We start from the raw sequence: 13853 nt of genomic DNA, 5'->3' as shown, positions 1-13853 counted from the left end.
TGCACTGTCAACCGCTAGCGCTACTACTACTACTGAGTAGACCCAGGTGCTCGAAGTCCGTACACTTTTACAGTGTGTGTTTGCCGAGCTGAAACTCACACTAGCAATCATCACTTGCCAGAATCCTGCTCGTGGATGGAAGGTATCTTGTCCAAGTTTGTTCTGAGGCCAGGCTCGATTGAACCAGGCCATCTTTCGATCCAATCTGTTTCTCTGAAGTTCGCTGCTTTTTCATATCAAATTTTTGTGTCGCAGAGGGTACTCTAAGTCCGTACTGATCAGAGGTGACTCGAAATACACACATATTTCTGCTAATTGCTAACTTGCAATCCCTCGGTTACGACGAAAGCACCGAAGGGATATGTTTGGCATGTGCCTCCACCAGTATTTCTTGCAAAAGCGTAGTTTGTTGCCGAAATGCAAGCTGTTTTTAGTCGGCTCAGAGAAGAAGCAGCTGCGCTGTGAAAACCGCGGGAAAACAGTGGTGGAGATGCCAGGAGTGTCAACCTTTCTGCAAGGATTGGTGGTTCTCTGTAAATTCTTCTCCTCTGGTCATTGTCAGCTCTAAGCTGGCTCTTGATGATTGAGTGAAGGTCTGTTTGACGCTGTGTCCGTTCGAAATCGGTCTTGGCAAAGTTGATTTTTGCATGAAATGTAACCCAATTTGTATTTCGTATGGACACTCGAAAACCCACTCGCGTGGTATGGGACTTCTGCTTATCGTAGATCCCTGAAAATTGCTACGCGAGGAGAACATACCACACTGTCCCCTCCATAAAATATTTGAGTCGAATACAATAACAGAACATGAAATTATGGGCGTACGAACTTAGGATACCATGTACGGACTTCGAGCACCTGGGTCTACTACTACTAGTACCGCGGTACCGGTAGTACAGTAGATCTACTACATCATGTAGCGTGAGAATGTCAGAAAACAGTCTGTCGTAAAACTACTTATCGGTATGCACGTGACATTCACACTAGTGTAGATAGCGGCCGCGATAGTATCACTATTAATATAGCCATAATAGTCTATAGTCCATTCTATGGCGATACTCGCGACTCGGTATGCTTGAAAGTAAGTAAGTAATAGTTGTATGGCCGCAAGAAACCAACCCGCGATTCACACAACAAGCGAATAGCAATGATTTTGGTACTAATACATGCATGTAACTGATACCAGTACAGACTCTAAGTCTTGTTAGTTTGACAAAACAAGGTGGAGGACACTTAGCGGAAACAGTGGCCTTGCTACAAGTACAAGTAGCCCTTTCCCAAAGGTGCTCTTTTAATTCGCACTTAGTGTATTGTATTTGTATTGTATTTTATTATTTTACTTGGGCATTCCCAAAAGACCCTAAGGTCTTCTTACAGGGTACCCAAGATGAATGAAATTGTTAAATTAACTTAAGTTCCTGGCGAAATGAACTGGGGATATGATTTGTGCGAAGGGGTTCGGGAAGCGCATTAAAGCGGTCAGCACCAAGGAATGAAATAGATCTGTATCCAGCTTGAGCTTGCACAATGGGTAAGGAAAGGGAATAATTGACTTGGCCGCGGGTTACTCTATCTGTGTGAGCGCAGTCACGGCGAAGGGAGAACACGTCAGAGAGGAGTGAACTGCAGATATTGTGGATGCAACGGAACACGAAGAATATGGACTTAGTATGATATCGTTTGTCTAAGCTAATTATGTGGTATCGCTCAAGCAAGTATGATGTCCGCGTGAATGTGTCATGCTCAAATATTAGTGCTCTCTTACTTATGCGTAGCAGCTGATCTCTCACTTTGTCAGCGAGGCAGTGGACGTAGGCAGTGCTGGCGTACTCGAGCTTGCTCTGGACTACTGACAAGTATAACTGCCTTCTGGCCTGGACAGCAAGGTTCCTCCTTCCACGTCGAAAAGCACCTAGTTTCTTTCCGATGTCTTCCCTGAGGGAGTTAACGTGGGCACTGAAACTTAAAGTTGAATCGAGAGTCAGTCCTAGATACTTAACTTCGTCAGACGGGGCAATAACAGTCGAACCACAGACAATGCTCAGGTTAGGTGGAGGATGTGAGCGTCTGCTGTGGATCAGTAGTACATGTACTTGGCTCTTGCTGGAGTTCAGGAGCAGGCCGCGATCTGTGAGGTGCTGCTTCACCACTGAAAAATCTTCTTCTAAGTAAGACATGAGAGTTCGTGGACACTTTCCAGAGGCATACAGGGTGGTGTCGTCTGCATAAAGAAGGCATTGTGAACGCAATGGCAGAGTGGGGACAAGTCGAGTGTAGATGCTGAAGAGGGTAGGGCCGAGGACGGAACCCTGGGGAACGCCCCTACAGTTGTAGTGCAGGTTCTACAGTCACTTGTGGTTCCGTTCACTTCTACGCGTTGCTGTCGGTGAGACAGATACGACTTGAACCACTCAAGAGCATTTCCACGGATCTTCAGATTGTGAAGGTCATCTATTAGCGTTTGGTGGTGGACGCGGTCAAAGGCTTTGCTCATATCGAGCAGCAGTACAGCCGTATAGTCTCCGGTATCCATGCTTCTCTGCCAGTTATTGATGGCAAGTGTTAAAAGGTCCTCAGTACTGTGGTTCCGCCTGCGCAAACTGTTCATTTGGAATTGCTCCGGGTGTGATGTCCAGATGGTCGTGAAGCTGCTGGAGCACTAGCGATTCCAAGACTTTGGAGATAATGGGCAGTAGCGAGACTGGGAAATAGTTGGAACTGTCGTAGGGGTCGCCTTTCTTAAACACAGGACACACAGACGCTAGTTTGTAGGCTGACGGTACCTTTCTGCTAGACAATGACTGGTTGAAGATGGAAGTTAAGAAATTGGCCAGCTCGGCGGCATGGTGTTTCAAGTTGTAAGCTGGTATGCCATCTGATCCAGATGCTTTAGTGGTATTCAATCGTTAGAGAATCTTCGTTACTGCTGCTGTTGTAACGGGTTGGAACTCGAGAAGGCAGTTGTCTAAACAGTCGTCTGCCGGAGTGTCTGGGGTGGTAAGAGCAGCGCGGTGTTCATCATGGACGATATTGCCTAGGGTATCTGACAAAGATGAGAGGGAGGCTTTCGGTGTGGGGTGGGATTTTCTCCTTCCAGTTAGTTGATTCAGCACTGCCCATTGGAGTCTAGGATTTCCTGTAGCAGCACTGAACTTATCTTTGTAGTACACACTTTTCAGTTTGCGGTTTAGTAAAGTTCCTTGACGACGTATTGCACGATACTGCTGTCGGAGGCGGTCATCCATGGGGTGCTTTATTAAGGCGCGATGGGCTGAGCTTCATCGATGAAACATCTGTTTCAGCTCTGGGGTGACCCAGGGGTTAGTGCTTTTCGCGTCCCTCAAAATATGCTGAAAAAGTGCTCTTTTTTCAGTGAAGGATAGCGAGGATACATGTTCAGATATGAACCCAAGCTGAGAAATGAATACGCGCTCTTCCATTTATGGGTCCACGAAAGGCAAAACAGGAAGTAAAGTTCAAAAACCCCACTTTTTACAGAATTCGCATTTGATACCATTTGCCTCTGGTTTCGTCTGTGCTAGGGCTTGGCGGATAATGCCGGCAGAAAAATTGGCAGAATTCGGTACTTTTTCTGGTAAGTTTCATGCATGTTTGGTATGTGGATAAAGAAATGGAGCAGAATTCGAGGAATTGCCCGCCATAAGGTTTGTATGGTTCTGCCAATTTCGGTGCAAAAAAAGCAGAATCTGCCACCTTTTCGAGCATTATCCGCCAAGGCCTAGTCTGTGCTCTTTTCATCCTCTTACTAGTAGTTTTCAGTCCGCTATTGGGCGGCAGCACTCCAGCTCTGCTTTGCACTTCTCTTAAATAGACCTTGTTATAGTTCACACATGTTGTTAGTTTGACAGCATGAAACAAGGTGGAGGGCACTGTGTTCGGAAACAGTGACCTTACTACAACTATCCACGGTTGGCAGAGCCCCGGTCCGTTGGGTATTGAACCCGGTTCTGACCCTCACTATGCTACAACTTGTAGGGGAGTTTTTAGACTTCTCCTTACGTCAGTCGTGTATTCTTTGATCGCTCCTGGATGTCTTCCTGATAGTCATGTAGCTACTTTAACCTGAATTGTTTTTCTTAAATCTTTTTTTCTTCCAACCAACTTCTGCCCATGGCGTCTCTCTCAGCTCGTCAGCTGTCAACAGTCACTGTCACCACCATGACACTGTCGTGAGAAGGTGCTCTCTGTAGACGAGGTTGGTGATGTCCCGACGCGGCCATGGGTAGGCCTTCACCACGTCAGAACACCCCCGGCTACACGTTGGTTACCTCCACTAGTTCCGCTGGGAAATAACTTGTTTGTTGTTGATGTTGTCATGCAAACTAGTACTGGTCAAAAAACTTGAATTTCATCTACAAACCTGAACAACCACAAGTTCCTCAATTTTGCTACACGTTGGTTGCCTCCATTAGTACCGCTGGGAACTAACTCGTATGTTGTTGATGTTGTCACGTAAACTAGTACTGCTCAAAAGGAGAAGTCTAAAAACTCCCCTAGCATAATGAGGGTCAGAACCGGGTTCAACACCCATATGGTTCAGATGGTCCCAACGGACCGCGGGGCTCTGCTAACCGTGCGCGTGGATGGTTGTACTACTTGTAGTTAGCCCTTTCCCAAAGGTGCTCGCCCTTTTTTTCGGCCTTTTTGGCCCTTTTTGGAAAAGCCCGTTTCTTTCGCCCTTTATTGCGGTTTTGGTGAATATCGCCCTTTTTGAGCTTTTTTTAATAATAGCTGAAAAAGTGCTAAAATCTGTTTGCTCATGCATGCGGTCACAGTTTCCGAGTGCTCGATGTGGATGGGTCTTGGCACGCCACATTTTCGGGGGGGGGGGGGCAACAAGTTGGTGAAGCTTGTACCCGGTGTACAGAATGCTGTAAAAAGTTTTTTTTGACGTAATGATTACCAATGATCAAGTCAAAGGAAAAAGAAGTTAAAATATTGAACTAGTTTAGGAGTGGGTTTGCTCCCACACCGGAGCTCGCGCTATTCCGCCGACGACTTGACACTTGACTGACTCACGACTGCCATCCAGAGAACACGAGAAGTCCATCGAACCTTCGACTCGGCAAGCCTGCAAGAAAGCACCACTCCCTGCTCAATACACAGTGTTTCGGGGAATTCACCCCTCATCAGTTGAGCTTGAGTAGGCTGCTCCTAAACAAAATCATCGCCGAAGTCGCAACCTCTATTTCGTACTATTGAACAAGTATTGGGTTACTGTATTATAATAGTACAGACTACAGACTTGTTCATGTCTGAGAATCTACTACTAAACACACTGTACAATGTAGGTCTACATGATTGTAGTGCAGACTGCACGTGCATCCACCGCCAGGACCACCAGACATGTCAAGTACCGCAATAGTACTGTAGTAGTAATACTAGGAGAAGAGAAGAGAAGTAAGTATGAGTTCTTGGTTCGAAACGTTGGCAATAGAGCCTTTCAGGAGTAGCGCAGGAAGTATCTTGCCTTCTTGGCGCTTGGAAAGACATTTTTTAAGTGCGACTCAGACTCTATGTCTGAGGAATCATTCGAAAATGCTGACCAGTTCAAGCCTGAGCGTTGGTAAAATGATCTCACTGGTGGTGCCAAGCGTCCTGGAGCCGTCAACATACCGTTTGGCCTTGGCCAGTACAGATGTTTTGGTCAGCCACTTGCCCTGGTTGCACTGCGGACACTGGATGCTGTTTGGATACAGCGCTATCGCTTTGAGTTTGAGCTACTCTCGGAAGACATTGAGCGCACTTACCATGCAACATGCAGCCCGGGTACTAGTAACCTGCCAATCAGAATGTTCCCACGCTGTGTGGCATAGGTCATCCAGTGATCGTCACCTGCGAAGAGAACTAAATATTGTTACTTTACAAACTACTCTTTCAAGGTGCATGTACTCTGCTAACATCCTCTGCAATTACATTTTTCATGTTGTGTTCTCGAAATGATCGACGACAAGGGATGTACGACTGACTCCACATGCGAGACGCAGTATTGCTCCTGGCCTTTTATTTCTCTACCCAGTCCGCAGAGACGCAATTCGTCGATTCGTCACATTGAACAATTTGAAGTAAAAATAAAAGGGTCTTTTTGCACATCAATGATGACAATCCAATTGCCAAGTACATGTACTTGAAGAAGTCAAGTAGGCTAGGCTTGTGCTGAATGTGACAGACCGGTGACTGCTCCCAGGATGCCTGATGAGACTGGAGCATTCATGACCAACAGCAACAATACATGACCGTGATGCCCAGTCCTTCAGGTGATAACGTCAGCAGATTGCTCCTTTACAACTACTGTATCTCCCATTTTTATTGTACATTGTATCTCGCTAGTATTAAATCATCCGATGACATACATGCTTACAGTGTCCAATGACTGTGTATCCTAGACCCTCGCAGTATAACTAACTATTACAATGTACTTGTGGACTCTCATACTATTATTATTATTATTATTATTATTATTATTATTTCACAATCACGATGACATAGTGCCAATAAGCATGTGATGCGGGCGATTTTAACCAGCCATGGTGCTATACTATAATGTGTGTAGATGACCTGGTTAGACCATTGGTGCTGTCGTGGCTGCCACTGCCAGATCGACCTATACGAGGCGACGTGTTTTAAACAATCTCCAGCCCATGGTTGGGCGTTGGTTGGGCGTTGGCACAAACTGACAAAGCCTGTATAAACGGACAACACAATGTACAAAGAAGTCAGTTGCGGAAACCGGCATCATGTCAGGCCCAACGATAACAGGAGGTAACACTACTAGCAGTGAGGAAAGATGTAGCACTCACCCTACAATGTAGTCACACTCTCTTTGAAGGGCTAAAAGGAAAGCAAGCTCTAGTAATAGCAAGAGTTCATAACCCCAGTTATGTACTCTTGGTAATACATAGTATAAGGGAAAGAGTAGAGGCCGGGAGTTGGGTCACTTGGGAGCTAGGCCAGCGGCACGGGCAGGGAGCTGTGCTAAAGTCAGCAAAGAGTAAAGACTAAGTAAAGTAGTTACCACTAAGACAGTATTGATTCAATGAAGTATGGAAGCTAACGCTAAGGGTAAATGTAAGCAACAAAGCGGAACGGCAGAACAGCGGACTGGCAGCAGAGACAATAGATGATAGCTCCGTGTCTGTGGTAATGAATAATATACACGTAGGCCTTACGTCGAAGAGCGGCTGCGCGCGAGAGGTTGGCTTATCGTAATCAAATCATGCAAATGGAAAGGAAAGAATAGTGCATGCCCTATTGAACATACAGTGTACATGAGAAACTGTGGTAGAGGCACGCACGTGACAGGTAGTAACTGAGGTGCACACTGCACTGCATGTGATAGAGAATTACTCTTGTCTTGGTAGTACTAGTAGTAGTGCCTCCAGCTCCATTCTACCCCTCTCTGATCCCCTTCGCTCAGCCTTAAACCTTGTCTATCCATCCCAGTCATCGTACCTTATGCGATTATCAGTTCTCTCCATCTTCCTATTTCCACGGTGCACTGCTTTTACCATTGTTATGTCCTATATCAATCTCAAATTCTCCCCATCATCGTTTGCAAAGGTGCTTCCCTCTTAGATGCACTTGTTCTTTTCTCCTACGTATCGGCGCACATGAGTAACGATGAATCCGAGACCTTTGGTCGGAGGAGTTACTTTTGCCCCGGCCCCACTTCCATCCAATATACCACCGCCCCCGCTGTGCAGCATCTCAGGATGGTTCTTTGGTATTCAGTTTATTAAACAGGGTCACCACTGAGCCTGATACTAGTACTAATAGAGCAGTCTAGTCATTATCAGCGACAGGCTCCATCGCGAAAGAGATATGAAGAGGATGATGCATGAGGCCCGGGGTAGCAGCAATAACAATGTATTGTTAGTGTATTGACGTGTGTTGTCGTGTGGCAGTGACACTGTGCGTCAAAGTCGCTTTACAGGCCACGATGTCCATGGCCTATCGGTCAAAGCCACCTTGGCTTGCGCAATTCAGTGGTCATGCACAACCACAATGCTTCAGTGCACGGTGTAAAGTAGTTCGCACATCCACGTCGGTATCACCGGCTATATGTACATGTACAGTAGAGAGAGGGTCTACGTGTTGAGAAACACAACCAGCTTAGAACTTAGAGTCTAATACTAATACATGTAATAGAGAATTAGTATGGCCCTATGGGGTTTGCTGGGGCCAGGTCACCACCGGCCAGGTCACCACCGGCCAGGTCACCACCGGCCAGGTCACCACCAATAGGCACCATGCCTGATTCAGTGATTGTAAACAGGGTGGCAGATGCAGCGCCTAAGCCTAAGGCTAAAGTCGTAGACTACTACTACTAGTGAGTGCGTTTGATTATGGCCACGAATGGATTCACGAATCGATTCAAGTGCATAATAGAACGCAGCCAGTGTGTGTACCATTGGCATTACCGTGGCATAGCTGGAGCACTGCATGCATGCCATCCCTCCCTCTTTCAAAGTGGTCTATCGCCTCTACTGCCAGTACTGGTCAGACCAATGCTAGATTCTACATTGTGTATAACTAGTATAAGCCCACGTAGTTCGTGTAGTGCGCAGACAGGCAGTTCTGGATTCAGGATTCAGCAAACCACTCAAAAGGTTGTTGCGCCGATATCTTCCAGAACAATTTTATTTGGCGTGTATTTGAGATACAAGCTCATGTACGATGGCAATGCCGTTGGAGGTTCCTGTGGCAAAGGCGATCCTGTACGCATTGCTGCCTATCCTGATAGCGTGCTATTTTCTATTGAGAAAGGGGAAGACGTACGTAAACCTCCCTCCCATGGTGGAGAAGGGATACAGTAACTGGACTGGCCATGTCAGGTTTATCCTTGCAAAAGGCGACGAATTTGGTCTACCATGGATTCCAAACATGAAGAAGTTGGCTGATAGCTGCTCAAATGGTGTCATGGCTGTCTATAGCTTCGGCCCAAAGTGGCTGACGAGACCTACGTACCTTGTGAAGGATCCTGTGCTGATTTCATCCATGTTAACCAGCAGCAAAGTGAAACGGTTCTCGAACTTGATGGAGGCCAGCAAGGCCACAAGTGGAGACAAGCACATTACTGCACTAACAGGGGATGAACTCAAGCGTCACCGAAAACTATTGACCGCCTGTATTCTTGCAAAGAGACCTATGGCAAGATTTGTTGAGTTGTTGACAGCTGGCGTGTGTAAATACCTCGACACTCTGCCAACACCAACCGTTGGTCGTCCACTGGATTTGAACCTGGCGAAATCCAAAGCAGTTGGAATCCTAGTGGTCGAAGCCTTCTCAAACTTTTCATTTGGTATCAACATTTCATGTCACAGCGAGGACCCAGTTGACGTGGAGAGATGCAAGAAACTGCACTCAGCCTTGCAGTTCATGTTCAAGGTGACCGGTGAAAGACTGGTGGCAGGTCCACTAAACTTCTTCCTGAAAAGGGACATATGGACCAACTACAAGTTATGGAAATTAGGCACGTTCATCCGGAGAGAATTCATTCTGCCTGCTCTGCACCAGCGTAAGGAGGATATGTCCAGCGGTGTTCAAGTACCAGATGATGCCATGACAATGATGCTGGAATCTGGCGATACCGACGATGCGCCATTCTCAGAAGAGGAGATCTGTGATGAAGGAATGGTCATGGTGCAAGCCGGATATGAAGCAACAGCGTACACGTTCTTATGGCTGGTCTATCACCTTGGTGAGTACGAATGGGCCTTCATTAGTTATACAGGCCACCCTTTCATTAGTTAAGTTATACAGACCACTCCTTCATTAGTTATACAGGCCGCCCTTTCATTAGTTAATAATATAGTCATACAGGCCATCCCTTCATTAGTTATGCAGGCCGCAACCAGAACAGAGCCTTTTAACAGAGCCGTAACACCGGGAATCCAGGTGACCTGGCCAAATGGGATTCTTGACCAGAAACAGTATTGACACAATTCCCCCTGATTGTGCACAAATTGGGTCGGTCGACATTTTCGAAATAAGGTCCAGCTATGGCCGGTCCTGCCGGACCGGGTGCACCTATTATTTGTGTAGCAGTACTACTAGTGTACGCCTTGATCCAAGAGGGTTGTGGGAATGTGGTGTTTCTCAAGGCCGAGTCTCACACAAACCGTGAGATTTAATTTTAATTTTTAGTACTGTTATTCATTCCCGGAGCTATGCAAAAGGCGTGTTGTAGTAGCATCTGGCTTAGCCAGAGTCCCTCACCTCTGTTTCATACTATGTGCGTGGGTCCGGGTGGGAGATCTTTAACCACGCGACTGATCACGTAAGCAACCAACTGCAACCCTGCGGAGGCCTGGTGGGTATCATTTTGTCTATTCTGTGTGTACTAGTATGTGCCAGACTGCCAACTGTGATCGTATATTACTAGAGACCGCCTAGGAGAGACCGCCTTGACAATAACACGAAATAGCAATAGGATTTTTTTTACATCCCCTCTTTTCTTCTCTGTCTGCCTATTTTTTTCTTTTAACCTCTCTGTCAATATCTCTTTCTCTCTCTCTCCTCCTCCTCCTCCTCCTCCTCCTCCTCCTCTCCTCCTCCTCCTCCTCATCTCCTCCCCTCTCTCACTGCTCCAGGGCAACATCCAGAGCACCAAGAGCTCTGCTTCAAGGAGATTCGAGAAGTTCTGTCCAAGCATCCTCCAGGTTCTCATCTGACCAGTTCAGATATAGAGGAGCTGACTCACCTTCATTGTGTTATCAGTGAGTCCATGCGAATGCAGAGCATCAATGATAGCGCAGCAGCACGTGATACGGATGTCGATTTGGAACTGGGTCGTAAGTGCAACCCATCACCCTATTACAGAAGTTCTCATTGACGCTCAACATGTTGCTGCCCTCTAGATTTTAATGTATAACTCTTCGATTCTCCATCTCCAGCAACTGTCTCTTCACTGCAGTAATTCACACTTTACACTCCACTAAACAATTCGGCCTGGCCCATCACCATGACAGTCAGCACAGGTTGAATTGTTTCACCCTGATGATGGACTAGGCCAGACAATTTCGTGGAATTCAAATTCATTCATACTTCACAGTGAAGAGACCATTACTGGAGCCAGTGGCGAAGTGAAGAGTTATACACGTGCAAGTGGCTGCATTGTAGTCTACGGACAGTTAGAAAAGCCCGCTGGATTTCAAGTTGTGTTCCTTTCTAGGCCGAGTTCTGCAACAAGTTCATACACACATGCTGACTAATGTTAGTGACTTACTGTAATGTATATGTTACAATAATGCAAGTAGGCAATTCCAACCCACCAGACATGTCACTTCTTGTTTCGTAACACTAAGTCTTAGCGCACTGATTTGCATCTATCCTGTACAGCATATACAATCCCAGCCGGAAGTACTATCTTGGCCGTTGGAAAGTGCAACTCTTTGTCTGAGGAATCATTCGAAAATGCTGACCAGTTCAAGCCTGAGCGTTGGAAGAATGATCCCACTGGTGGTGCCAAGCGTCCTGGAGCCGTCAACATACCGTTTGGCCTTGGCCAGTACAGATGTTTTGGTCAGCCACTTGCCCTGGTTGCACTGCGGACACTGGCTGCTGTTTGGATACAGCGCTATCGCTTTGAGCTACTCTCGGAAGACATTGAGCGCACTTACCATGCAACATGCAGCCCGGGTAACTTGCCAATCAGAATGTTCCCACGCTGTGTGTCATAGGTCATCCAGTGATCGTCACCTCCGAAGAGAACTTTCCGATCTATTCGACTTCTAAAGTCAATGCAAACCTTTTTTGAAGTGACACATGTATAGTTCTACACATTGCAGCGGGAGAACTTACTCAAGGTATTCTGATAAAATCCTCCCCAATTTGATTCGGCATGTCTCTCTTCCTCTCTCCCTGTCATAATGCCGCCTTTGTGTGGAACTACACTGACTGTACCCACCTTCTCGATCACTTTGTCAACGCCATTGTCGTGCGTTTTCACTCTACGGCAACGTTGGTATGTGGTCACACCTTATATGTTCATGTATAGCCTCCCTATTGCTTTGCTTATGCAGAATTCCCTAATTCCCTAACTCCCAGCATTGAATCGGGGGGGGGGGGGGGGGGACCTCAACTCATATTAACGAAGCAGCATCAATACAGAAGGAACGGACACGATAATTTACCTTTTTAGCTGAGCTGATGCTTCATATACATGTACTTCACATACATGTACTGCTATTTCTGAACTCGATCTTCAGCACGTTCCTGTTGCCTGGTCAATAATTATATCAATCCCGCACAAGAAGGTTTTACTTGTATTAATTTTCTTGAAGTACATGCCCTGAAGGGGCAACTTCAAACACAGACCACCTACATGTATTTCAGATTAACACAGCCTTTCGCCTCTGTTGTGTGTGTATTTCAGATTACAGGTCTACTCTTGTTAGTAGACAACCCAGGCCGGGATTTTTACAGGTTTCTCTTATACTGAACCAGCTACTTGTAGCTCGATCGATATTTTCAGGTCATTGACTCGAAGTTGTCTTGTATCGGGTTCCAATGGAAAAGTTATATTAAAGTTATAACGGGTTGTCTTGTAATGAGGGAACATCATTTCTGAGGCGGATACAACATGAAAGATATAAAACAGCAGAAATTGTGCAGGTCCTGATTGTATTCGTAGCAAGTCCTGATAGTACGTGTAGATAAAACTAGAAAGACACAAATCCAGAGAACTTGCAACAGCAACATGACCTTCAACTTGATGCCCAGTCCTTCAAGTGATGGGGACGGATTGCTACTTACAACTCCCCTTTCAAGCCCTTCTTCCTAACTAGTTACTTCTCATGACGCGCACGAGACTCTCGTCTGCCTTCATAATTATCATCTTGTGACAGTGAACATATGTACAATCATGCACGTGTACAGTCCATTCATCAGAAGCAGTCCTGCTGGGCTTTTGAAAGTCCGATTTGGGTCGAATTGAGGATCAAATCCCCACTTTAAATCTCAAAAATCTGGGTTTGGGATTTGCTTCTCCATACATTTTGCCATGGTATACCTTTCCTAATTTTGTAAAACCTGGCTTAATCTCTATTTCCCTGTTCTTGGACTTTTCTGGCCTCAAATTAAATGGTCACACAATGCAGGATGCAGGACGTATAGTACTGTTGTTTTCACGATATCTACAACAACCGGTATGTGCGGAAGACACCAAAAAGTTAGTTAGGGTGCCAGTTTCCAATGTCAGGCAATGAATGGACTGTAGCCTGCCTAGTGTAGGTGAACTGGTCAGAAGATGAAGTCATTTAAGGTACTAGTACTCTTTTCGCGGCTGTATCTGGGCCGACCGCACAAGAAGAGGCATTACTTTGGTCCCACACAAGCAAATCACTCCAAATTTTCTCCACACACAGATGAAAGGGTAGTGATTGCAGCAGCAGAAAATATATTGTCATGCTTTGCGAGATCCTTGGAAAATGTAAATCAGAATGTACACATTCTGTCGATATGACGGGCTACACATTTTCTTAAAAAAATGTCCAGGAAAAGACTATTTGATGGGTCCAAATTTGTTGGATCCAAACCATCTAGGTCTGGGGAAGGGCACCTGGGTCAGCAGAAGTCCATCCAAAGGAACAAAGGACGCACAATACACCTTATAAAACAACGTATATAATACGCGACCGTGTTGCAACATTTGAGAGAGGGCAAAGATTGTTCTAGTTAAAGTGTTGCTCTTGAAAACACCCAGGTGCCCTAGGCCTGGGCATCACCTTTCCAAAAATGTATACTTTGGGGGGTGTCCAGACACTTTATCCAAGAGAAAACTTCAGAAAACACACTCGCAGTAGGCTAAAAACAGTGAAAAAAAGGGGTCC

General features: G+C 46.0%; 1 protein-coding gene across 1 annotated transcript; it reads left to right on the top strand.

The window, feature by feature from the left end:
- Positions 1-8465: 8465 nt before the first annotated feature.
- LOC135823088 (bifunctional albaflavenone monooxygenase/terpene synthase-like) lies at positions 8466-12366 on the top strand. The gene is made up of 3 exons (XM_065335917.1): positions 8466-9721; positions 10614-10814; positions 11362-12366. The coding sequence occupies exons 1-3, from the start codon at positions 8698-8700 to the stop codon at positions 11700-11702; spliced, it is 1566 nt and encodes a 521-aa protein (XP_065191989.1). The 5' UTR covers positions 8466-8697; the 3' UTR covers positions 11703-12366.
- Positions 12367-13853: the final 1487 nt, after the last annotated feature.

Source organism: Sycon ciliatum, chromosome 1, assembly GCF_964019385.1.
Source record: "Sycon ciliatum chromosome 1, ocSycCili1.1, whole genome shotgun sequence".
Lineage (NCBI taxonomy): Eukaryota > Metazoa > Porifera > Calcarea > Leucosolenida > Sycettidae > Sycon > Sycon ciliatum.
This window is presented reverse-complemented; position numbering and strand designations above follow the sequence as displayed.